The sequence below is a fragment of the Heliangelus exortis genome, chromosome 2 (genome assembly GCF_036169615.1).
Source record: "Heliangelus exortis chromosome 2, bHelExo1.hap1, whole genome shotgun sequence".
NCBI lineage: Eukaryota > Metazoa > Chordata > Aves > Apodiformes > Trochilidae > Heliangelus > Heliangelus exortis.
The window spans coordinates 44,862,577-44,888,059 of record NC_092423.1 but is presented as its reverse complement, the minus strand read 5'-3'; the positions used below and the strand labels follow the sequence as shown (position 1 = coordinate 44,888,059).

Here is a 25,483-nt window from a genome sequence, read left to right as displayed (position 1 = left end):
TTCAGTGCAGAGCACAGAGATTTAATCAAGCAACTATTGTTCATAACAAAGTCATCACATGCTGTGCAGAAAACTTGCCATTAAATGTCTTTTTCTGCCCTTGAAAGCCTCTTATACACACTTTTGAGGCGTATCTATTCAAAGGTCATTAATAGTTCAAAGCACTGTTTCATCAATGGAATAAAAAGTTTCAGAGAAAAAATAAAATTTTTATGCTAGAGTGTTTCAGATGTCATTTGAATAGCAGATAATATTGCTGATGCTGTGTATGGTGGGAAACTTAGGTAATAGGAAAGCCTCGGTGAAAGACATTTCAGATTTGAAGATATTTCAGATAGTTGATGACTATTTACAAATGGAATAAGTTTTATCAGTGGCCTGATGTCAAACCTGTAACTCTAAAATCTGAGCCTCAGTGAAGGAGTCATCTTCCACTTCAATAAGTACAAATGTGATCAAGCACAGTTTTTAGGAATGTTTCTTCTTTAAACAAGTGCAAATTAAATAGGAAGTCTGTTGAGGAGGGAGATGTGATCTATTTATTGTTACTTTTAAAGATGTAACCTGTTTAAATACTAAGTTACACAGTTGTTTCACTTTGGCCAAATTCTAAAATATGTGGATTAAAAAATCTATGTGTATCCATTGTGTCTGTAAAACACTGCATTTGTGTACAGAAAATTGGGAAACTATAATCAAGTAATCCTATAGTCAGTCATCTTTACATATGGAGATATTTAGTTGAAATGCAAATGTTTTTTTTTTAAGAACAAACATTTAAAATCTGGAATTTTGCAAGCAGATGATAACTAGGTTCATTTTTAATTGTTAGAATTCACAAAAAGCTTATAAAATGTTTGCAAGTTTAGCAAATGCTATCTATTATATTGTTACCTTCTGTTCTTTTAACTCTCATCCCTTCTTCTTTTGTTGTCTTTTATTTTTTATCTGTCCTTATTTCCCTACTAACAATACAAATAATTTGTGACTTCTGTCATGACTCTTCTCCACACATTAACCCAGAGCATTCTCCTGCCTTGAGCTGGGTGCCACTTAAAATGGTTCCTTCTTTGACCTCTGGTTGTGAGATATCCCTTGCAAGTCTTTCATCTTGAATTTTAGAGTCTTACCCCAACCTCTCTGCTGTCTACCCCCCACATTCTGTTTGCCAGCAGCTCTGGTTCCTCTGTACTGCTTTGCTGTCTTTCTGTATTTCCTGCTCCAGCTGCAGCCTCCTCTGGGCTGCTCGCGTCTGCAGCCAGATCCCAGCTCCCTGTCTCTGTTCTTCCTTTTCATTGCTGAGCAACACGGGAAAAGGCAACGTGGCTAGGATGACTTCCTTGAAAGAGCTCTACTTTTTTCTACTTTTGCTGTTTCCCAGGTCATTTCCACTAAACTTCTGTTCTTGTATCAATCTGCATTGGTTTTGCAGCATTCTTATATTCCGCATTAATAGGGAAACAGATCAAACCCACTCAGAGCTTGTGTTCTATGATTTTGTGTACAAGTTAATATATATTTATTATAAACACTACCCAAAATTGTGTTTATGTTTTCTTTGTGGCATATATTATACCCTCCTGAATTAATTGTTTAAGTTAAAATGCCATAAGAAAATACTAAGAGTAGCTTCAGGAGTTTTTATTTTATTTCATTTCTGCAGGAGATAACTACTTGCTTACCAGAGTACTACAAGTGGACACAGTATCTCTTTCTCAAACTTTTTGAGGCTGGGATAGTGTATCAAAAAGAGGTAGGTACAAACTTTGCCATGTAATACTTTACAGGTACAGTAACTCAAGTCACTTACTATGTCAGTGGCACATTTCTGGATCATCCATTCACATTCATTAAGTAGAGTGGTATTTATTGTGCTCTACTGTTTTAAAATTACTGCAAAATATATTGAGTTTTATATATAACTGAATGTAATGTAGAGGTAAATTTTATATGTAACTGACTAACATGAATGAGTATTGCAGCAAGTCAAATCAGACTAACCTGCTGTCTCTTGGGGAGAAAGTTTGGTTGGTTATTTTGGGGGGGGGGGTTAGGAGTTTGTTTTGTTTTGGTTTTTTGCTTGCTTTTTTTAAATTTCTATGTTTGTAATTAAAAAAAAAAAAAACGAAACAAAAACCTCACTTTGCCATAGCAAGCTTATTTTTATCTGTAAATTTGTTTTCCTGATGAGTGATCCCAGGTAATCTGGAAAGTGCAAGGCTTGCTGCTTTGCTGGAAGCATTGACAATATATAAAAAAAATTTTGCATGCAGGCTCCCTGTACTGTGTGATCCTGGAGGTGTTTGAGTACCAGGGATTGGATCTGCTTCCCCCTTAGGAGTCAAGGATCATTTGAGGACTTAAATCAGCATCTGTCAGCCTGTAGGGCATGTAATTTCTGATGGATATAAACCAGTTGCTTTTTGTCAGGAAACAGATGGCAGAGATAGCCCATAAGCCTGGGTCCCTCCAGACAGTCATATATACTTAAAGTATATATTTATTCCGTGTCTTCAGCCTGCCTGCAATATCTGTCAGGCAGGATGCTTATGCAGCTTAAAGTCTCCTGTCTTACAATTTCATTTTGTGTACAAGGAGATAATTCACAGCCTTACTGTGGCAATAAGAATAATATATGGTGAGTGTTACTGTAGCTAATGCTCTGTTCCAGGAGTATGTGTGTCTGGTCAGAACTTTCCCTAGTTCTGTGGTAGGAAGGCACAGACTCAGTGTGCCTGAGAGCTGGAATTAGTGAGAATTAACAATGTCTATCTAGGTGCTGAAGCATCCACAGTGGGCATCTTTATTCAGTGTAGCAAAATCCTTTCTCTTCTTCCTGCAAGACAGATCTAACCAATGTGTTGTAGAGGTTATTGACCTGGCCAAATATGGGTGTTTTATTTAGCTTGAGATTGATTTCTGCCTAGACTGTGTTGATTATTTTGGTAAGGTATCTGTAGACTGTGGTAGAATCATAGACAGCAAACCTGGAGATTGATACTTATCCTACAGATATCTCATCTAACCTGTCTTAAAAGGATATGGTCTACATTGGTGTGGTGAGGAGACCTAAATAATTTGTGGTCTCTATGCACTTTTGCACTGTGCTCACTTTGTGTAAATTACATTTAGCAGCTTCATGGGGTCATAATTTCAGAGGCTGTCACTGTCAAGAAGTTGCCTGTATGATGTACAAGTAGGAACTAAGGATTTAATTTTATACCCAGGTGTAGGATATTAGTCAGAAGGCAGTGAGAGATGGAAGGAATAAAATGCAGTTCTAAATATTCACAGACATGATGCTTCAGCTATGGATTTCTGAAATGTGTATTTGCTTTGGTTTGCATGATTTATTTATATAAATAATTTTACTGATATAGCTCAGTTCAGCTATCTTCTACAATGTGTTCATAGATTTGATCCAATATCCTCAAAAGAGAACCAGTTTTCCTTCTCAACTTCAAGTCTTAGTTGATTTTATACAAGTGTATGCTTCATGCAGCTAGTATTTTATTACTGCTTAATATTACCTGTTTTCTCTCTCTTTAGCTGTTACTTTAACTTTGGAGTGGTGTGGGGATTTTTTTCAGAATTTAAAAGACCATTACTTTAGAGCCAACTTCATAATGTGTTGTAGCACTAGTAAAGAAGTGGTGTATTCCGAAGGTCTAGAAAATAGATCTTCAATAGTGTAATATATTGATTGCTTTTAACTTCCCAATGAATTTTCAAAAGCCTTTTATAAAAAACAGTGTGGTGTTATTGGTAGCTGACAGATAAGAGGTAGGCAAACTGTAAAAACTTTAAATTTCAGTGACTGAATTCACATGAGCTTCATTTGAAGTGAGCTTGCTTTTATCAAAGGATTAATTTCATTCATTTCATTACAGTAATTTTTTTATAAATAGATGTAGGTAATCAGACACACCCCCACCATACCCCCCAACTCACTGATAAGAAAACCAGCAACAGTATTCCTAAGAAAGAGGATCCATGCATCTCTCTTTCTGCTGTCCTCACTATAAGATTTTTTAAATAGCTGTGATATTTAGTATTTCTAAGACTATGTAGCATATTTAAAACTAAGCTATATCAGCTGTTCAGAAATGGAAGCATTTCAGAAGGTGATCAGTAATAGGTAAAATGTAAAGTAAGCAGTATGAGAAAAGTGATTAGTTTTTAGGTTAAGGTACTAAGTTGTTCCCATACCCAAAGAATACACTTGAATTTTTAAAATCATGTTTAATGTAGCAGAGCACTATGAAGCTGGAACTACTGTTTTTCAGCCAGGCTAATTTAACTTTGATTTAGCTCAAGTACTAAATAGCACTCAAAATAATGGATTACTCTTCTTTATCACTTTGGCTTTTTTGTTTTTCTGTTCATTTTTTCAAGTTAATGCCTATCATTGAATATCACTTCTGGAATGACCCTTAGGATTTTTTGTGGTCTTAGATCCTTTATGATAAACAATCAGCTAAATTGTTCAACGCTGTGAGGAGGTGATTTTTGCTCTCTCCCCAGTATGTTATATCTGGTATTTCAATGAGCCCTCAAAAAAAAAAAACCAGTCTTGTAGACCTGAGCACTGGTATTTATTTCATGGTTTATTTGTTTATTTATATTTATAAGAAAAGATGATCACAAAAGTAATTCACACAGGTGTGCAGAAAATACTTTTTCACTTGAAATATAGCTGACCATCACTTCTTTGTGATTCTCAAATTGGAGATCCTTAGTTATTCATCCCTCTCAGTATGACTCAATACTTTTGGATGAATGATGGACAACTTTTAAGCATCAGACTATGTAGTTTGCAATATAGCCAATTAGAACACTTAACCTATTTAATATTCAGGTGTCAGCATCTGCCACTAGCATGATCAATCAAGGCAAAGGCTGCCAATTGCTTTTTTTTTTTTTTTTTTTTTTTTGAGTTCTGAGAAGATTCAAATGGATATTATAAAAATGTAGAAAACTCAGGGGCCCAAAGCAATGATTCTGGAAAATTCTTTTGGTGTCTGAAAAGTAAGATTCTGGTTTTGAAATAACTGCTGAAAATATTTTTATTCTTCCTGCAACTTTTTTAGGCCTTGGTTAACTGGGACCCAGTGGATCAGACTGTTCTAGCTAATGAACAAGTGGATGACAATGGTTGCTCATGGCGTTCAGGAGCAAAAGTGGAACAGAAATACCTCAAACAGTGGTTTATCAAAACTACTGCTTATGCAAAGGTATGAGAATACAAGTTTCGAAAATTATGTTGGTACTTAAAAGAAGTGAATTTTCATCCAGAAATATTCCTCGAGCTAGATGTGGTCTTTCATATGCCCAGGTTTGTGTAATATGTAATAATGTACATGATCTATCTGTGTATATGTGGGTATATAAAAATTGTGATCCTTGTAGTCTTTCTCGTCACATCTTTTTATATTCTAAGTAATTGATGCGGGATTAAATTTTGAAGAAATCAGAAAGCATAAATTAGAGGTGAATGAATGAATTCTGCATTCACACATTGTCTTCCCATATTCACCACCAAGGGCATTCCTGTGTATTTTGCATGTCCAGCTGTGCTCTTTTGAACTAGAAATTTGTTTCTCTAGTCAAGCTGTTGCATTTAAGGGCATGGTACAAGCTCTGGGGTACAGTCTGTCACCTACCATTCTGTGCCTCGTGTCTGAACCATAGTTCTTTATGATTAACCACTACTTATTGAAGATCATCTAGACCTCCTATTATGCTTCATACTCTTTTTGATTATCTGTAATTTAAAATACATTTTCAAGTTATTTAAACATCTTTTTTTGTTATGAGCTCAGATTTTGATTGTGATGGGACACACCTAGGAATTCTTCAACAAAATTTTTGCCTCTATGCTCTCTGAGATGAAAGTATTGGTTTCCTGGTTTGTCTGGGTGAAGTTTTTATTCCATCCAAGTGTTTTGTATGTTGAGACTTCAAGTACAGATTGAGATTACATGAAATAAAAGGTTAAAGCTCATCTCTGACCCTTTACCTGAGCTTCAGATTCAAGAGAACCAACTTGCACCATCATCTAGGGACCAGAAAACCAGGTCTCTCTGTAGGACCATTTGTAGAGAAGAGAAAAACCTTAGATGTACTGCCTGATGCTTTGATTCCTCATACAAAGAGAGGGTACTTCAGATGCATGTTTTCTGATTGTGCTGCCTGTTCTGGCAGTAAGGAGGGAACATTTGCTACAGCTGAAGGAAAATGAAGTATGTCTGCACAATCACAAAATGGTCACAGTGTTCTGAGCTTTTTATTTGTGCTCTTTTTACCAGATTTCATTATCACCTTTGTGATATTTCAGGGTCTGCCCCAGCGCAGTTTCTCTCAGTTTGAAGCTGGAGCTTCACTAGAGTTGCTGCCTTTACTGATAAATCTTGTGTCTGTTTTCTTTATAGAGGTTGTAGAAAATAATGACTGCTATTTGTGGGCTGTATCCATGCTTGCACCAAGCCACTGTTTACTTAATTTCCCTCTAACATGGGAAAACCACCCTTAAGACCAAAAGACAAGACTGAAGAGCTTTGCATTAACCTTGAAAAAACCTTGAAAAAACCCTTGGGTTATAGTATTGTTACCTCATGCTCAACATGCACCCTTCTCTAGGGAGGAGGATTTATCATTCATCTTTAGTTTCTTAGCTAAGAAAGAAAGGCATCGGATCTTGGGATGATCATGTCTCCCTCAAGTCGTTCTCCAGAAAGTAGGCTTAGGTGATGACAAGAAAGAACTTGTGTCTCCACAGCATGCAGTCACCTGTCACCTCATATCCCCTACCTGCATGAAGGGCAAAAGTGCAGACCCCTGGAACATCTTAGCAGCATCACAAGTGAGAGCTGCTTCTACTTTTCATTTGAGGATGAACGTTTATATCAACCTCTCCAAAATCTTTAAACAGAGGACATTTGAGTACTCTACAGATCTCTGTAAAGGTTTCCCAAAATTTTGTTCTGTGTGTGAGTGATACTCTGGAGGGTCTATGCTAGCTTATACAACCAGGCTGTTGAATGATGCTGTATTGCTCCCAGCTCAAGTGCTTTGGCAGGCATTGTCTTCATGTGCTCCCACTTCGTGTACAGTGACAGATGCTACCAAGGATCAGCAGGTGGTTTGGATTTTCCTTTTTACTCACCCTCCGCCGAGTCCCATTTTTGTTGCTGTGGTTCTGGCACATTTTGATCAGTCTCATTCCACTTCTTTTGGCAAGGGCTTTAAACATTTGGTTGTAGAGGGGAATTTTTTTTTTTCCCCCAAACCTTAAAAAAAAAATAGCAGATTACGAGGCTCTGCTTTTCCAAGTCCAATATTTGATCTTAGATGGATTTCATGCTTTGGAAGATTAAGATAAATTAATTATCTTTTTTTATTCATTTTTTCTCTCAAGATGCAAGAGGCTAGATAACATATCATGTTGTGTCTTACTTTCTTAAGAAGACTCTTTTGGCCATGAACTGCAAGCTGCAGGTGAAGATTGTCCATTGGAGGGAGACTGTCTATGAGTTTACACTGGACAAGTACTTCAGTTGCTGGAGCAGAGAGTCCAGATTTCACAGAGCTTGTCTTAATAGGTGTGGAGGATAGAGGCACCTCTTTAAGAAGCTAAAGATCTTTAATAATTCATATGATTTTAATATGATAACATTAGTGATCATAATACCTTCACTTCAGCAGGGACGATTATTTCATGTCTCTTGTTATCAAAGACACTGATTTCTGTAAAGAGATTTTCCTGGATTACATCATGGGCCAGAACTACTACCAATACAACTTCCTTTTCTTGGAAGTCCTTGCCATTTAGAGACTTTGTATAGCCATGCTTCTAAGGATAAATGAGTACAACAATTAGGTTCTTTCATCCTTACCTGACAGTTTATCAATGAACAGATATTTCTAGAATAATACTTCATGAATGTCACTTCCCTTTTTCTTCATTTTTTTAGGCTCACCATGAATATGAGTGTAGAAACTTATCTGCAGTTATTTTCAGGCACCTGAAGACTCAGAATGCTACAGTATTACAGAGCATTTTTGTCTAAGCTGGGCTTAGATGGTGAAGTTTCCTTACGGTGCTCCATGTGCCAGATTTGTGTAAATGGGAAACCTGAGAGAACATTATACAGATTATCTTTAATGGGATTGAGAATTTGAAATCCATGGTCAACTTTTTTGCATTAAAATAAACAATAGAAATAGAAGTTAGCCCTTCTAGAACTTGTCTGACTCTGAGATCTTTATTCCCCATTTCTGAGTCAAATGCCTGTTGAACACCTTCTGTCCAAGTCTGCTTTTTTTGAAGTCAAGTGTGGTCAAAACAATTCTGGACTGCATTTTCTGTCACTATAGAGTAGCTTTTGGGTCTTTGAGCCATACTGCCAGCATTTGTATCAGAACTCACCTGACTATCTCAGAGTGTACAAGTTCATTGGCAAAGAGCAGATTTGTTCCTTCCTTGTGTGAGATGTTCTTTTTAGGTTTAGGAAATTGTAAGTGGATCAGGCTTTTAGTGAGTTGTACGGCTAGATTTCTGTTATCTACTGAACTTACACTACTTTTTGTCTTCAAATTAAAAAATAGTAAGCATTCAAAAATTATCTGATAGTAATTTAGTCCTTGCACCTTTTGGGGAAGATTTGTAATTTATTTCCTGCTTTGGCTACTTAGAGACTTAGAGAGTTAGTGTCCTTTCAGTGTGTTCTACTTATACTCATCTTCTTACAATGAGGTCTTAATCTGGTTTTGGTATATCACGGGGGAAGCCATTTGATTCTGGTCACCTTTTGCTTGCAGCTTCTTTGGTGAGTTGCAAGTTTACAGAAATTCCAGACTAAATGTCAGAAAGCTCCACTTTCTTTGCCCTTTTTCTGCAACAAGGCTGCCTGCAAGTCTGTTCCCTGTTCCTTCCAGAAATTGTCCCTGAGTTTCTTTAAGCTGACATAGCAGGAAAGCGTGTTTGGAAGAAAAGATTTCTCTCTGGTAAGTTGCTCCTTTCTTGTGTGGCTTAGACAAAAATGTAAGTATTTCATAACCATGTTCCATAGATCAAGTTCCATTTAAAATTCATTTAATGAATATCCTTTCCCTTAGTTCTTCATGCAAATTCCCATTTAGCAATAATGGCTGAATGTGTATGCATGCAGCTTGTTTCCAACAGGGAACATCCACAGATGGTTTCATTTTAACTATTCAGCCTATTTATTCTGCATATTGATGATCTTCCTAGTCTGTGTGCCTCTCTTACTTTCACACATTTATAATTTTCTGTTTTGTTCTGTGTCTCACAACCTTAATAAAACTCAATACTGGAAAGGGTAATCAAATAGCAAAAAGGAGTTACATGATCAGAAATGGGCTGTGAAGTCATCTGGTGTGTTGTAAGTTCTGTGTTTCATTCCTACACAAACACTATTCTACAGATCTCTGTTGCATCCAAAGCAGTAATATTCTGTGAACTTGCTTGGATTTCTTTAGTGTTACTGCTCATAGTCCTTTCTTGAAATAAAAAATTAAAGCAAGTAATGTTTGCTTACATGGCAATTTATCATTGGCAATGATGGTTTTTTTTCAAAGAGCAAAAATATTCACTATGCTTTAATCACTTAGCAGAAAGCATTTTTGTTATGTAAAGTAATAAAGTAATCATGACCCTATTTTTAAACTGTGAAGTACATTTGAAATGGTCTAGCAGCTGTTATGGATTTTTAAAGAACACTTAATGGTCATTTTTGTTTTGACAGTTTTCTTTGATAAAAGCATAATACCTTAAATGATGGCATTATTATTCAAATTGTTGTCTTTGCATTTAAGATGTTTAAGATAAAACATTTAGTTGCTATGGTTACCCAGCTGAATCTGTAGGCAGATTCATTTGAGGAATCTGTAAATGTTAGTATTTTGTGTGTGCACCTGTAAATTGGTATTAGGTTGGGGTTTTTTGCACAGTCAGCTGAGCCCTCAAATCAGAATCTGTAAGATTAATCTTTGCACAGTCCCTGTTCTTCCTATATTAGTTTTAAACTACACTTTTTCATATTTTACTTTTCAAAACTCACCCAAATAACCAGAAAAACATCTTTAAAAAAAAAAATAGAATCAACTTTGAAACTTGGAGTTTTGCCTTAAATTATCTTCTTTTTTCTGCACAGCAAAAAGTACATGTATGTTTAATTAAATACTGCAAAAAGTGACAGGGCCTGCAAAATTCTGCTTTAATTTAAAGTAGTGATACATATAAGTAGTACCCCTGATTTTTAGTGGGTTTTTTAATAGGTTTTGGTGGGTTTTTTGTACAGACATTTAGAGACTAATCCATTTGTGAAGTGTGGGAACTTAGATGTTCTTAGATGTTCTCATGGTGCTAACTGTGTGAAGGGAAAAATAACAAAATATCTACCAGTTCTTCTTCTGCTTTTCTCCGGTTTGCACTGTGTCTGACAGTTCTTTTGTCTGGTCCAAATAAAATTTGAATTGTTTTATGTAATCATGCTTTGCTTGATTTTTTAATTTTCTATTTTATTTCTGAGCTATTAAGCTGAACAGTAATGCAATTTTTTGAAACTGAAGTACTGAATTTTCAGATGTTAAAAAGGGTCTTGATAATACATCCTAGTGTGAGGCAATGCCTCATCATTGAGGAAAGTAGAAATGCTGGGTCTTTAGATTTTCATGCTTTATTTGTGGGTTTTTTCACTTCCCACACTTGGGGTCTAGCTCATAGTTGTCATCTTCCAACACAGTGGGCCTGATAAACCTTGTTCTGAAACTTTTCCTCTTGAGTAAGACTGAGACCTCTCTCCTGGGCAGGGACCCAGAGCACTGTATCTAGAGCTTCATCAGGGCTTCATTAATGAAAAAGTGACACCTGCTTTGTCAACTTGGTAAGACAAAAAATTGTGCATATCCAGGCTAGGATGGTTCTTTCACCTGAGTTTAAATACAGCATCTTGTTTGATGCTACAGCATATAAATTTTAAACTCCTGTTGGTATAAGACTAAACAAAACAGAGGATGCTCAGTCCTACTGAAAATGTTAGCAAATATTTTAAAGAGCTTGCTTTTATAATTATGGAGTCAGTTACTCATCACAGAGATAGGGCTCATTATATTGGAAAGGAAATATCTTCTCTTTGGTAACTGCTAAAAACCCTGCAGAGCAGATCTGGAGAACACTGGCTTTACTTACCACTTTTGAGGAATCATTTCTTTGCTTCAGCACTCCATAATCAAACCAAAGGTGTCAACCATATATTGTATGATAAAGAAAGGGAAAAAATTCAGACATTTACAAGAAAGAATTTTAAGCACAGACAGGATCTGTGTTGCACCTTTTTAATGTATACTTTCAGTGTATTTCACACGTGGGAAATAAGAGTCAAGAGTGACCTACAGTGGTACAGGCAGAAACTACCCAAGGTAAAAAAAAAAATGGGAGGCAAACATGAAGAAATTAAATAACAGCTACATACTACATAGTCACAGTTGGAACTGTGCAGTAGAGAGCAAAATAAACCAGTGGATAAGCCTAATTTTGATTTCCTGTATTTAGTTAATATATTAAGTTGCATTAAGTTATATTGTGTAATCTTTAGTTTAGATTTGGTTACTATTTTGGGAGCTTGATCAAGTAAAAGGAAGAATTTCATTTTAATCCAAACAGATCTTGAATATTTCTTTGATTTGTCCTAAGATGGAAAGCTTTTCATTTTAATGTGTATTTTAATTTAGTAGAATATTATTTTAATTTGCTAATTGAATGCTTTTGAAATTAGACCTTTTGCTGACCTTTTTATTTTAGTCTTGATACGTTGCAAATTTTTCAAACTTCATTACCTTGTCTTCACTGAAAAAAAGAATAAACATGATACTTTATAGCTTAGATTTTTAACTTCATTTCATTTACTATCATGGAAGAGCTGAAGTCATCTCAGTAAGTAGGAAATCAGTGGCAGGCACTGATTGTACTAAAAATTTTATTTGCCTAAGTCAGAGACTGAATTTTATAGGTACTCAGTGGAATCCTCCCTCTTTGAACTACAAGCAGGAGGCAGACTTTAGGAGCTGAGATAAATTTGGGAAATGATAAAGCACTTCTGTTCTGTCTCCTCTCCCTTGCAGAATCCAACATGGTTTTACTTTTGTTTATTTGCCTAAGTGATGGGAATCTTGTTGGTTGTCTTTTCTGTGAGACCCAGTCAACAAACTTGTGGCACAGGTGGCTAAGAGTTATGCACAGGACCTTAAGGGTCAGGATTTTTGTTAAAGCATTCATATAACTATCTGCAAAATTATAATTGGAGCAGAATTCATGGGACTAATTAATGATTCAGAAGATGTTTTATCCAACATGGCAGTGATTTTAAAAAAGGACTTGGAAGCAAAAATCATGAAGTTCATATTTAACTTTTCAAACACTAGCTTGTAATATTCAGGGATTTCTAAGCTAGCTTTGGTTAGGTTTTGTTCAAGAGTTTCCTGTACCCAAACAGGCTGTGTATAAGTTTTTAAAATTAAGAATAGTTTTAACATTTATTTATAGGTTTATGGTTTTGCATGGTGCAGTGTAATTAGGTTTGAAAATGAAAAGTTTTTTAAAAGGGTTTCCCTTCAGCAATTTTTAAAAACCTCCTAATCTACAGCAATGAATTTGGAATGTAATATTACATATTTGTAATAATATTTGTAAGAATTAATGTGCTTTTCTAATTTCCTGTTAGTTAGTACCCTAGGTTAATTTACTATCTAGAAACACTTCCATATATGCTAGCACTATACATACTGTATATTTTTGCCTCTGTAACACTATATAAAGTATTTATGGTTTACATATTGTTCATTTTTTCCTTTACATACCTTGACAGGAAACCAAAGCAGTGTGTTGGGTGAAAAGAACAGAAAATAATATTCCCATATTGAAATTTTTTAAGCTTTTTAAAAAATTATTTTTATTTTGTTTTAATCATGCTATGCTACTGTTCATTTGCATATTAAGATGTGAATGGTTTGTGTCTGCAAACTCTGCCAGGCTGTGTCATCTTGCAGAATAAGCTTTGTTACCTTTGTTCAGATGAAGCTAAGTTGACATTTACTGTATTTAGCTCCATGAAGCATTGTATTATCAAAAGAAGAATTGGAATAAGTCTGACTGTAGCCTATAAAAGCCTGTAGCTCCTAAAAAGGCCAACTAACAAGAGTTTAAATCATTATCAAACTGGTATTAAGGATGGTGATGTGATTCTGTGATTCAGTGATGTGTTAATCCTGCAGTTAAAGCCTAGAAAGTTTTGTTGGCGAGCAATTATAGACTGTAGCATTTCAGTAGAGTACATACACATTTAGCTGCTTCAGCCAGCAAAGTGTTATGTAGATTAGAATGGATACCCAAGCAGGAGGGTTTATAAAAATCTGTGTGTCCAGCCAGTTCTGTATGTATTGGCACAATTTCATTCTTTATAAAACAAGTAAAATTTCTACTAAGCATGTATCCAGATGTTGTGTACATGTATTTCTATATATGTATTTATCTCCACTTGTTTGTTATTCTTCTGTAGGCTTATATGTACATAGATTATTCATGGCAGATAAAGCTCAGTAGTCTCTGAAACACTAAAATCAATGAGAATAATGAGAATTTGCAATTCTCTGATATAGTGTACTTGCAATTGTGAGCTACAACTGATTAAAGTCACAGTATAATTTAAAACCTTCCAAAACCTTACCATTCTTTTATTTAATCAGAAAGTTATTTAATTCTTAAGGATTTAGAAAGCAATAATAATCCCAAGTTGTGGTGTAATATTATGATTTATAAAGGGCATGCCCTTTGTTGTACTTTGAATGATAGATACACAATGGCAGTACTTACAAAGTAATCCCTATAGTATCTTTTATGCATCTCACTCTGAAAATATTTAAAAATGTTGTTAAAACACAGCAGCTGAAAAAGAGTGAGATGTATATTGACTAATTATCTAACTACTCACCATTTCATTTGAGAAGCACATGATAGCTACTGTCCATCCTTGTAGATTGTTAGCAATTAATGAGATAATAAGAAGATTGCACATTTTATGATGGGAGTCACAGCTGAAGGAAAAATTATTCAACACGTTGCCTTATTCTTAGATTTTAACTGTAATTGTTCAGCACATCCACCATCTGTCACAGTGAATTATGCCTCTGACTGTACTTCTGCCAAAGTAAAGATTTTGGACAGTCATGGAGAATGCATAACACAAGTGTGAAATATTGTGAAGTGATAAATGAGATGAGCTTTGAGTTCTCCAAGAGAGTTCTCTCTTTGTATGTCTTCTCTGTACTTTTTGTATATTTCTTTTATTAAAGACATACTGCTCAAATTGGTTTAGGGAAATTTTATTTGACTTGGAATAGTCTTATGCTTCTCTGGCACACATCAGAAAGTATGTAAATATTTGGGTATATCTCTCCCTGTGTAGAAATATACATGGATGTTACAGATTGACTGTTGGACATGATGGCTAATGAAGGAACCAACACTTAATTTCTTCTCTACTGCATAACATATTATACTTTTTTTATATTATTATAGTACTATATATTTTTTGAGTTCAATATGGACCCTTTTTTGCTATGATTTGGTTTTAGGGTTTTTTTACAGTATGGTATCACCTAAAGATCACCACTCAATTTTACAGCCTATTGTGCTTGGTAATATAGCAGTATGAAATATTAAAAATAGATAGGCAGCTAGAACTCTGTTTGCCATTTTAAGTCAAAGTTTCAAAAGTTTAGGACATGAAAATGTCTTTTGTCTGACTGCTATCTCCAGGCTATTGTCTAGAAAAACTGACAAAATGCAGCCTTCATACCAGCAAGGACATATCTTATGTGTCAGTAGTCTTGTCAGCTCATTAGGTCACTTACATTTCCCATAATTTACACCCATTGGGAATATTTTTCATGTTTGTTTTCATCTAAGGGTTTTGTTCTGTGTTTTAGTCCATTCAGAATAAGGCCTCTTTTAGTAACAGTAGGACCTCTATTAGAGATATCATACCTGTGGCTTGCAGTATATTAGTTTTATTTTCAGAGATGTATTTGGGGCATCAGCAATATAAAAACATCTCTTCCTTTGTTTTTACCAGCACCTCACCATTTTGCTGTAAGTTATAAGTCCTAGTTTGTATGATTACAAAAGCTGAATGTTCCAATTCTTTCTTTTATTATATCAGGCCATGTTCGATGGATTATCTGATCTCCCTGAGTGGTATGGTATAAAAGAAATGCAAGCAAATTGGATAGGTGACTGTGTTGGATGCTTTTTTGACTTCTTGCTAAAGGTAAGTCAGAAATAGCAATGCTGCTATCTTGGCTGGGCTAACCAGAACCCCTGAAATGCAGAATGGGAATGGATTTTCAGATCTGAAAAGCCTGAAACATGCTATAAGAGATTATTAGGTGTTTATGCCCACACCAGCACAGGTCCTGAGGAATACCACTTTTATGTTGAAGAGATAATGCCATGCTGTCCTCTTCAAGAAAGGGTTTGTATGTTCAAGTGCAACATTAGATGCAAATTGACTATGTGTATTTCTGCCAAAACACATACCAGCTACTAAGCATTCCTGAAAGCCAGGACATTTAGGGGAACAGTTCTAAGAGCAAATGGCACTGCATAAGTCATCTGGGATCTAGCAGGACTTTAGCTCTGCTCTGCACAGTGCCTTCTCTGACAGACCCCACCTAACCTCAGGCAAGCCACTTAACTGATGTTTGTCATTTCTTTTAAGTACAGTAATTAAAATAATGAAAACCAGACAGTTAGGTAGTAATGAAGCTACAGAGAAGTCTGGATAGAAAGAAAGGAGAGGAAAGAAAGAGAAACCTTAAGAGAATTATAATTATATAGAGAAAATTGGTAAGATCTGAAGTCCTTCAGAAGAGATGCAAAATGCTTTTGAATCTGACAGTGACAAAAAATTTTCAGAGACTAATGGAATTTCATCCCTTGGGCTTCAAAGCTTTATTCTCATTTCCTCTGGCGTAACATTGTAAAAGTGACTTCTTATTTTAAAATAATGAATTTTTGTGAACCTCAAATTAAAACAGTTTAAACTTTCTTAATACTCCTGAATTGCACAATGCTAGAAAGTACATTTTTGCATTTAAGTTGTTTGTTTCAATAGTTTCTGAAAATGCGTATCAATACCTCTTCTTAGAAAGTCTTCTTCTAAGACCTCCATACAGTCCACAGTTAATTGACCTAAAACACAGAGTCCACTGATAGTTCCAGATGATAATTTTTAAACAGTCTTCAGGATTTATTACTGTCATTTTATGTCCAGTTGTTTTAATACTGTGCCAATTTTTATTATTTTATTCCTGTATGTAAATTGCAGCATTGACTTTATCAGAGAGATGTGGTTGAAAGTGTGGTAGCTGAGAAAATCTTAAATTCAATTTAGTTTTCAGAGGTAACATCTCATTTCTGTTTCTTGGAAACAGGATATGAATATTAAAAGGGAATAGAAGGATTCTGGGTTACTTTACAAGGTTACTTTACCTCTATCTCAGTAGCACAATGTAATATTACATATGATTTTTTAATATAAATATTAAATATATTTGGATAAGCTTCAGCAAGGTCGTAAAACAACTTTCTCGAAGTCTTAAAAGTAATTTTTGTCAAAATTTGATTTTGGAAACTCCCTGTTGTGGGAATGCTGCTGGTTTTGATATTCAAAATTGTATATTTCTACAGGGTAATGTGTATTTGTAAGTTGCATAAAGAGGAAGGAAAACCACGAACTTCCAGGGGAGAAACAAATAAATTCACCAGGGATATTCTCTGCTCTTTTTCAGGTTAATGGTAAAATAACAGAAGAGAAGCTAGCAGCTTACACTTACACTCCTGAAGCCATTTATGGAGCTTCCCATTTATATATCTTACCAACTCACAGACTGCTGCATGGGAATAGCAGTCTTAAGGAAATCTTTCAGAGGGAATTAATCCCAGGGAAAGGTGATATTTTCCTTGTACTGTTGTATATGTGAGAAACATCACAATTTTAGAGGATGTGTGTCATGCTGAGCATGAGCTGTTCAGCTCATGAAGTTCAGAGACATGAACAGCAGCTCTGTTAGAATTCTTTTGTTTTATGTCTTTAAAACTTCATCCTATATAAAAACAATGGAACAGATTCTTGTTTCCTCATGTACCAGAAGTGAATAGTCCAACTCTGACTATTTCAGCCCACTGGAAAATCTTGTGGCTATGTGGTAATTTGTCCTTAGCACAAAGACAGCAGAACCCACTCCTGCACCAGCATTGATCTCTTTGTGCCACGGGGAATATAAAGAGGGCAAGAGATCATTAGCAAAGCAGATCATTGAGAGGTAGCAAAATAATATTCTGCTGTGCAGATCCACAGTTAATAAACATTTCTAATGGAGTAAATTCAGAGTAGCCCCATGGCATGTCCTGACTGGTACAAAGGATAAAATAAGAGCTAATTCTTTAATTGGGGTCGATTGGTTTCCTCAAGGCTCCAAACATCAATTCTGCCATTATTTAATATCCCTGGCCTCCTAGTCTTTTGTTGTTTGGAAAAAAATGAAGATTATAGGAGTAAATACAAAGTTTACTTTTTGTTTCCACTTCAGGCTGGTGTACTGTATTTTCATTTTTCCTCACTGGTAAGCATGTGGGTTCATTATCCATATACTATCTGATATCAACAGCAGCGAAGCAGGAATTGTGTGGGAAATTGTGATGGTTGAAAAGAACCCGCTTGTTTTTTTGGTTTGGTTTTTTTTTTTTTTTTTTTTTTTTTTGGAGGGCTTCATTTCTATAACCTTAATAAAGTTCACTTTCTAGCAGAAAAAAATGGAGCTTGAATGTGTTGAATGTGAGCTTAGAGAATTTTTGTTAAGGAGTGAAGAAATTTCCATTTCTTAAAATTCAGCCAATCAAAGCAACGAACTTCACCTTTTGGTTGAGCTAAATTTAAAAAACTTTAATCCAAAATAATGACAGCAGTAAGACTTTGAAAAAGAGACTTTAAAGTGAACACAGTACCAGAATTATAACTCTGCTACTGTTGTGTACTTCTGCTACTTGTAAATATACATATATATATATATATATATATATACTTATACTTGCATTCTTCAATTCAAATTGGCTGATGTTGGTGACTATTGAATAGACCATATTTTTGCATTAACCAAGATTTTAAAAAAATATATTAACTAGTGACATTAAAATTTTATTTTCTTTTCAGTAGAAAAGTTACAAGAATAGTCTTAACTCTGTTTCTTCACTGTGTACTCATTTAAATAACTAGGAGGACATTATGTTTTTATGTTTTATAGGAGAGGGAAAAAAAAGATGTTGCATGGCAAAGTAACTTAAAATTGTAATAGTTTTTACTCTTGGAATACAGCTCTGTATTTTAGGTTATTAGTATTTAAATAGAAGTAAGCAACAGGTTTTCAAACATAGATTTCTTTTAGCCAAGCAAAATTTATGTTAATTTAAAATCTGGTAGGTCTTCTAGTTTAGTCAGTGTGAAAGACTTGAGATAAAGATCTGATCTTTAAATTGATCAGTATCTCATTATGGTGCATACATTCTTCTATATTTGTGCTTGTAATCCCATCTCTTTATGGCTGATATATTAAGGATGCCTTCATAAACTGGCAGTATTATTTTGGCCTCCACCATAAAAATTATTGCTGTGTGGAAGAAAGAAGTTATTTTTAAAAGCAGACTGTCCTACCCACTAAGCATACTGTTCTTGAGGCTTTTTGCTTAGTTGCTTTTAATGAGTGAAATTATTCCTTTTGTAAATTTTTTAAGCAGGAGAAAATCTGTGTGTGGAGGATTGAACATGAGAAATTTTATCAAGAATATATATTTATGTAAGCAAGTCTGATGACATATAGCATCCCTGTTCTCTAAAATACTGTTATTTTATTTCAAGTAGAATTTGTCCATCACAAAGCAAGATTGACTTTGCTCAGCATCTCTGTGAAGATAGATGAAAAGCAGCTCTTAGCAAGCTGCATTTTAATTATTTTAATTATTTTATTGTTTTAATTATGTCGTTATTTTAATTATCATTAACTTAAAGGCATTGAAATGTTAGGTCCAAATTGAGGTGTGGAGTTTGAATCCTCAAAACTTGAAGTAATAAGGTTTGATTTTCTTCATACTGAGCCACCAAAGCTACACTTCAAAAATCAATTTCAGTTTATCACCCTTTAACCATTCCTCTTCTCCTTCCCCGTCTCTGTAGACATTAGGTCCCTCATCTGTAATATGAATATTATTACTCTGGAAGTGGACTGGTTATTAAGGTTTCTTTTTTCTTAAATCAGTCAGTGTTTCTTATACTTTGTAGTTATTCTGTGAGAAAGCAAGTTGTAAGTGCAGTACATATGCTCTGCAGTTTCATCTGAATAACTGGGTTATTTTTCTCAATTTTGTAATGTCTGATAATATATAATTCAAGACCTAGGGCAAATTCGTACAACTCTGAAACACACAAATAGTGTCCAAGGACTCACTGTATTTAATTATTGCCCAAATCTTACTCTGTTTTAATTCAGATGTTAGTTATATTGCCTAATAATGATAATTTTATCAGTCAGACTTACTGGAGATTTTAATACATCTGACCTTTCTAGAAATGTGATTAGACTTTTAATATTCTTTCTTGTTTAAACAGGATGCTAATTTAAATTGCATGCATTTTTAAGATAAACTGAGTTTTAATAGTATAGAATGTTCTTAGTATATTTCCTATCGTATTTTACTTATCATGATCATTATATTTGTTTTCAGACTCGCTTACTTCAGTGACTGCTGTGAATTTGCTTACCAATCAGGAGATTCCTCTAGTTATCTCAGCAAAAACAGATTTTGAGAATTATCTTGACACGAAAATAGGTATGAGACATTTAATGTGTAAGTGAAATAGAGTAGTTTTCAATTGCTGTGTGATACTGTTGCAGCACATCTTTGAACAGGGTAGCTTTCTTCTGGATTTTGGAGTCCTTTTCTTCACTGCTGTTCTTCATCAGTAAATAAGGAAAGGAGAATTAGTTATGTGGAATCTGTCTGGGGGAGAGATTTGCAGGATGATAAATTTTAATGGAAATACCATAGAAGTAGTACATTTCATGAGCTAAATTTGAGTATTTGCAGATCTTAAGAGGATTGACTACCTGCAGTGCATGTTTATTTGGCTTTCTCTTGCCATCCTTAATCAAAATATAACTGTACCATTGTTTGACGTAAACATTTTGCAAACAGCCGGAATTTTTACCTTGGTTTTTGGCTTACATTTACATAAATTGTTCCCATCCTTGTAGAGAAATATTTCATTCAGACAGTAAATATACCAAACTTCAAAATTTGACTTTTAAATGATAGTGTTTGTCTTCAGATCAGTAAAATAAATCAGAATAATTCTGTTCAAGTAGTCTTGAGTAGTTATTTTGGATCCTTTTTCTGTAAAGGGAGTTTTCTGATTATTTCAAAATATAGGCACCCAATTTAAATTTGAGCATCCCTAAACAGAGGGGGAAGGGCATCACTAGAGGATACTCTTGATTGCCTGGAGTGGTCTTCTCTGCCTAAAGTCATCCTATGAAGCAACTTGTCTTATTCCTTTTCTTTATAGGGAGCCTTGCCCCGTATGTTAGGCAGTCAGTACATGTGGATAGAGGATATGTCTGTCCTAAGTAAAATTAGAAATTGTACTAACTTGAAAAAATTGTGTCCATTTTAATCTGCAAAGTGTATCTTCATCAGTAGCAGCCACCAAGCTTTGTGTTTATTGTTGTTTTTTTCTCTGTCCTCGTTTTGGCTGCAATGAGTAGACAATGACCTGTGCCAGCACTAAAAGGAAATATTCTTTATCTCTTCTTCCCCCTGTCCACTACATCCTTTAAGTCCCTTGTGCCACCTCCCTGTAACTGGTACTTCTTTCCTTCCCTGGAGCCACTCCTTTCTTCTTTACACCACTGCCAATGTTGGCTGTTCCTTCACAACAACGGGACTGAATAAAACCATCTGACACTGCAAATGGTCTTGGATGACCCTCACAGGGCTGATAGAAATTATTCATTTGGGTTCTGTACCTTACTTACAGTAGTCCTGCATTTTACACTCTAGGAATGAATTTCTTTTTGAGAACCAGAACCTCTGCTCATGTAAGAGAAGCCAAGTAATTGAGATACCTAATCGTATATTTCATTAAAAGCTCCCAGCTTGCTCACTGGCATGTACCTTGTCCTTCTGTCTGTTGGAAACAGCCCAGGTCTCCCTGGGAAGTTCTGGATGACAGCTGGTGAGCTTTGCAAAAGTACATTAATAGCAGCATCTTTTCAAAAGAAGGAAGACCAAAAAGCGGGGCCCACTTTTTTTTTTTTCCATGGAGCATATTGCAAAGCCACCTGTTGCTCTCTGACAAATTAAGATACATAAATCAGTCTATAGTGGGGCCTTGAAATGGCAAGAGTGTGCATCTGCTGGAATGGTAAAATAAGGATTCTGTATTTTGCTGGTTAAGGAGTTACTTGTCACAGGGCAGTTCTCCTTGCTTTTCTTTTTAGTTACCTGCTTCCAAACTTCTCTATATTGACAGTTAATGTAGAGCAGGCATGTTGTTGCCTGAACAAAGATCATTGTTTAATTAGTTGTAAATTAAGTAGCTTGTATGTTAATAATTCTAATATGCTCGGCAATGTGTTGAGGGGTTTTGTTTGCAGTTTTCACCAATCTAATGTTGACATTGGCTTGTTGAAGTTAGTTTTTTTCTTTTTTAAGATGACAACAATTGTGACAGATTGTTAAAAATATTAAATGAACTATCACTGAAAGGAAAAAATACACAGAAAGATGTTGTATGGCAGTGTTATTTCAGAATACATTTGATATTTAGGTTATGTCTTAACTCTTCCTGTAAGGTAGTCCTCCAAGGAAAAACAAGGTATCTTTTGAAATACATGCAGCAAAATCAGAGAGAAGACATTGTCTATCAATATGAGTAAGAAATACTTAAAGATAATGTTTCATTTTATGATGCTGGTAAATTATTATAATAAAAAGAAGTTTACAATACTTAGGAGAGGAATTTGTATTCAAGATGACTGGCCCAAACAATAAGATCCAGAAGGAAAGGTAGCATCAGGGGCCTTAAATACTATGCCTTTTATAACTGACTTAAACAGCAGCAGGAAGGGGTCTCAATGATTATATTCCAAACAGAAAATTTGTTATTTTGGTTTCCTGAGATCATAAACATTTCTTGTCTTTCATAATAAATTTAAAGCATAGTAATGCCAGAAACTGTCATGTTGAGGCACATTTTAATCATCTATGAAATTCAAAAGAAATTGTTGAAACAAGAGGACTGTTTAGGTTGTTTGTTTAGTATTTTAGTATTTTGTTTCTTATCTTAGCAAGTAGAATTTAAATTGTCATTATTTAAATATATTATATTTAGATAATATAATTGTATTGAGAATTTTATTATTTATTTAAATTGTATAGCTCTACTTTTAAGCTTTTTCTGAGCATTTTAATTTTCAGGCTTTTCTGTGGTGGGATATTGATTAATATCTGTGTTACAGAGATACTGAGAAATTATGTTTGCAATTATTGCTGCTTGAAATTCATTTTATGAAAATATTTTTTTTTTCCTAGATTTGTAAACACCTTTGGGCAAACATAATTCATTATAAAGAGAGTGTCATAGAAATGAAATGTTTTATCCTCAAATTGATGATTGATACTCATGTTAGCCAATTGCAGAATTACAGTATTTTTTTTCTATTCCTCTCCACTTCCTTCCTTCCCCCCAGGAATACCTAGTACAAGTGCAGAAGATGCTGCAGTAGCTAAGAATCTGGGCATATCTTTTACTGAAGTTACTGAAACATTGCCAAATGGTTTGGAAAAAGTCATTAATTCTGGGGAAGTGAGTATACAACATGGAGTTCTTTCCAGCTTACAATAACAATGCAAACTAAATCTGTTTCCTCAAGAGTGTCAAGTAATTTGTATGGTTAAATGCCTTTTTAAAAAATATTTTTAAAGAGTCAAACCAGGCTTATGCTACCAAATTTCTAGGAAAAAATTAATGATGAAATATGTTGGCTGTTCTGTAGCAATGACTTTTTTTTCTTTTGTGCAAGGAAAGAAGCTGCAGTATTGGTCTAAGTTTCTGAGTTTTATAATGAAAACTGAGTAACAGATCCTATGTTAAAAGTTTATTCTTATTTTGTAATCTCAATACAACATACTCATTGCAATGTGACATGAGCCTTTCTGGTAACCTATCTGCTGGAAAAAACATAGAAATCTTAGATTTAAGTATCACACGTGTACGATGTTACGTATCTTGGAAAACTGCTCTTGAGAGCAGACACAAAGCTCGCATTATGTTATATGGCAGGTGGGATGTAAGTGGTTAAGAAAAAGAAGAGTAGAAAAACATCAAACTAATGCAGAATTAAGAAAGCTGCTTCGCCAGCCACATTTCCTCAGTCTCTGGACTGCATTGGTGATATTCTGGAAATTTCAACATATGGCAGTTGGTTAAAATATCATCAGTAAATACAAATGTCTGCCAGGAAAGGCTGAAGGGGTCTACCCTGAAGGCTGAAGGGCTCTTCCTCAGTCTTGTTTTAGTCAAGCCATCAAGAACATTACCCTTTGATTAAGAGGGTTTAAATGAATCAAGTAACTGGTATATGAATAGTGTCTTGGATAGAAGGTTTTTAAGAAGCAGGGAGGGGAAAATTAATGTGAGGCTTATAAAATTTGACTCTCAGAAATTGCATTTGTGACTTCTTTTGTCTTTGCATTTTCTCTGGCAGCAAATGTACGTTTTTCTTTCTTCTGCTCCCCTCTTATTTTTAAATCAGATCACAGGCATGACTCGACAGGAGGCTTTAGAAGCTATTACCCAGAAGGCCAAAAGTAAAGGAATAGGTGGATACCTAACGAGTGACAAATTAAGAGACTGGTTAATATCTCGACAGCGGTACTGGGGAACACCTATTCCTATCATTCATTGCCAGACTTGTGGTACTGTCCCCGTGCCTTATGAAGACTTACCTGTGGTGTTGCCCAGTGTAACCACCTTCACAGGAAAGGGAGCCTCACCTTTAGAAACTGCTTCAGAATGGGTGAACTGTTCCTGTCCAAGGTAAGCCATTGCTTCATGTGCTGGAGAGTGGGAGAAAATGCTTTGTACCTGCCCGTTGCCTGTGCCTTTCCTTAAGTGTTGCCATCTGACCAGGCTGAGCCAGGATGCTGCTCAAGAATGGTGTTTAATCTGTCCCAGCATAGGGTTTTTTTCTTATACAGCCTGTAAAACTCCTTTCTTGCTTCACAGACACTCACTGCTATTTCTTCATAAACAAGCTGAAGCAAAGCTCACTGTTTTTAAGTTGGAGAAAAGAAAAAAGGGAAAAGAGAAGTATTTTCTCCCTGCTCTCCATTTCTTAGTGGTATTTCTCACTTCATTTACTACAAGAATTTTCATTATCTCCCCCCAGCAGAGTTCATATAAAGCTTATAATGATTACTGAATTATTTCCTTTTGTTAAGGAAACTAACATTGTGTTAATTTTCTTAGCAATAGTCCAGCAATAAAGTTTTTCCTCATCTGTGTAGTTCTTTATCATGAAGAATCACATTCACTGTATTTTAGAGATGACAGCACGTAATTCAGTTAGGAGATGATAAGTATATGCATCTTGTCAGTGTTGCAATCTTTATTGTTTGTAGTCCAGCTGCTGAAGAAATAAAACAACCTAAATTAACTAGAGAGAGATACATCATGAAATCCAATTGAAAATTCTCAGGGCTGCTTCAACACTCTGCATCCTGGAGTTTGCATACAAGTTCTGCAGAAGAACTGGTAGAACATGAGTTATCCCAAAGAAGGTTTTTGTAAGCACGCAATGCAGTGCTGCTGCTAGCAAACTGACCAAATGAGAAGTGTGTTATCATGCTGCCAGGCAGGGGAATTAGACATATAAATGGGAATTAGACATATAAATGGGATAATCAGCAGTTTCATAGCATCTCACTGTATTTTAATAGTTGCAGGGTAGAATGTCATTGTGGTTTTCATTTCTAATTAGATAGCTTATGCACAGCAATTCTGTGGTTCTCTGGAAACATGTCTTTTGACCTTTGTTGGTAACATGTATTTTATGCAAAACACATATTTACTTCCGTGTTTCTTCACAGAAATTTCTTCTCAGGTATATGCCTATTTAAATTATATTTAGTTAGTCTATTTTTAAGGGTCACTCTTTCAGAGAAGCCTTACTAAATGAGATCCACAGATTTAGTAAAATCCCTAGAAGTGCCTTGGACTTCAGTTCCTAATTTAAACTGCAGAATTTTCCTGATGTTACTGAAAGTCACTGCCTTCGCTCCTGGCTTCTT

General features: G+C 35.1%; 1 protein-coding gene across 4 annotated transcripts in view; it reads left to right on the top strand.

Annotated features, from left to right (window-relative positions):
* The window catches only part of LARS2 (leucyl-tRNA synthetase 2, mitochondrial), an 85,823-nt gene that overhangs the window by 24,103 nt on the left and 36,237 nt on the right, over nt 1–25,483 (top strand). For all 4 annotated transcript variants that reach the window (XM_071735860.1, XM_071735863.1, XM_071735862.1 and 1 more), the window contains exons 6-12: nt 1,664–1,753; nt 5,091–5,234; nt 15,240–15,347; nt 16,870–17,029; nt 19,856–19,960; nt 22,882–22,997; nt 23,947–24,230. In XM_071735860.1, the coding sequence (XP_071591961.1) occupies nt 1,664–1,753; nt 5,091–5,234; nt 15,240–15,347; nt 16,870–17,029; nt 19,856–19,960; nt 22,882–22,997; nt 23,947–24,230 (1,007 nt within the window). The remainder of the gene's footprint in view (nt 1–1,663; nt 1,754–5,090; nt 5,235–15,239; nt 15,348–16,869; nt 17,030–19,855; nt 19,961–22,881; nt 22,998–23,946; nt 24,231–25,483) is intronic.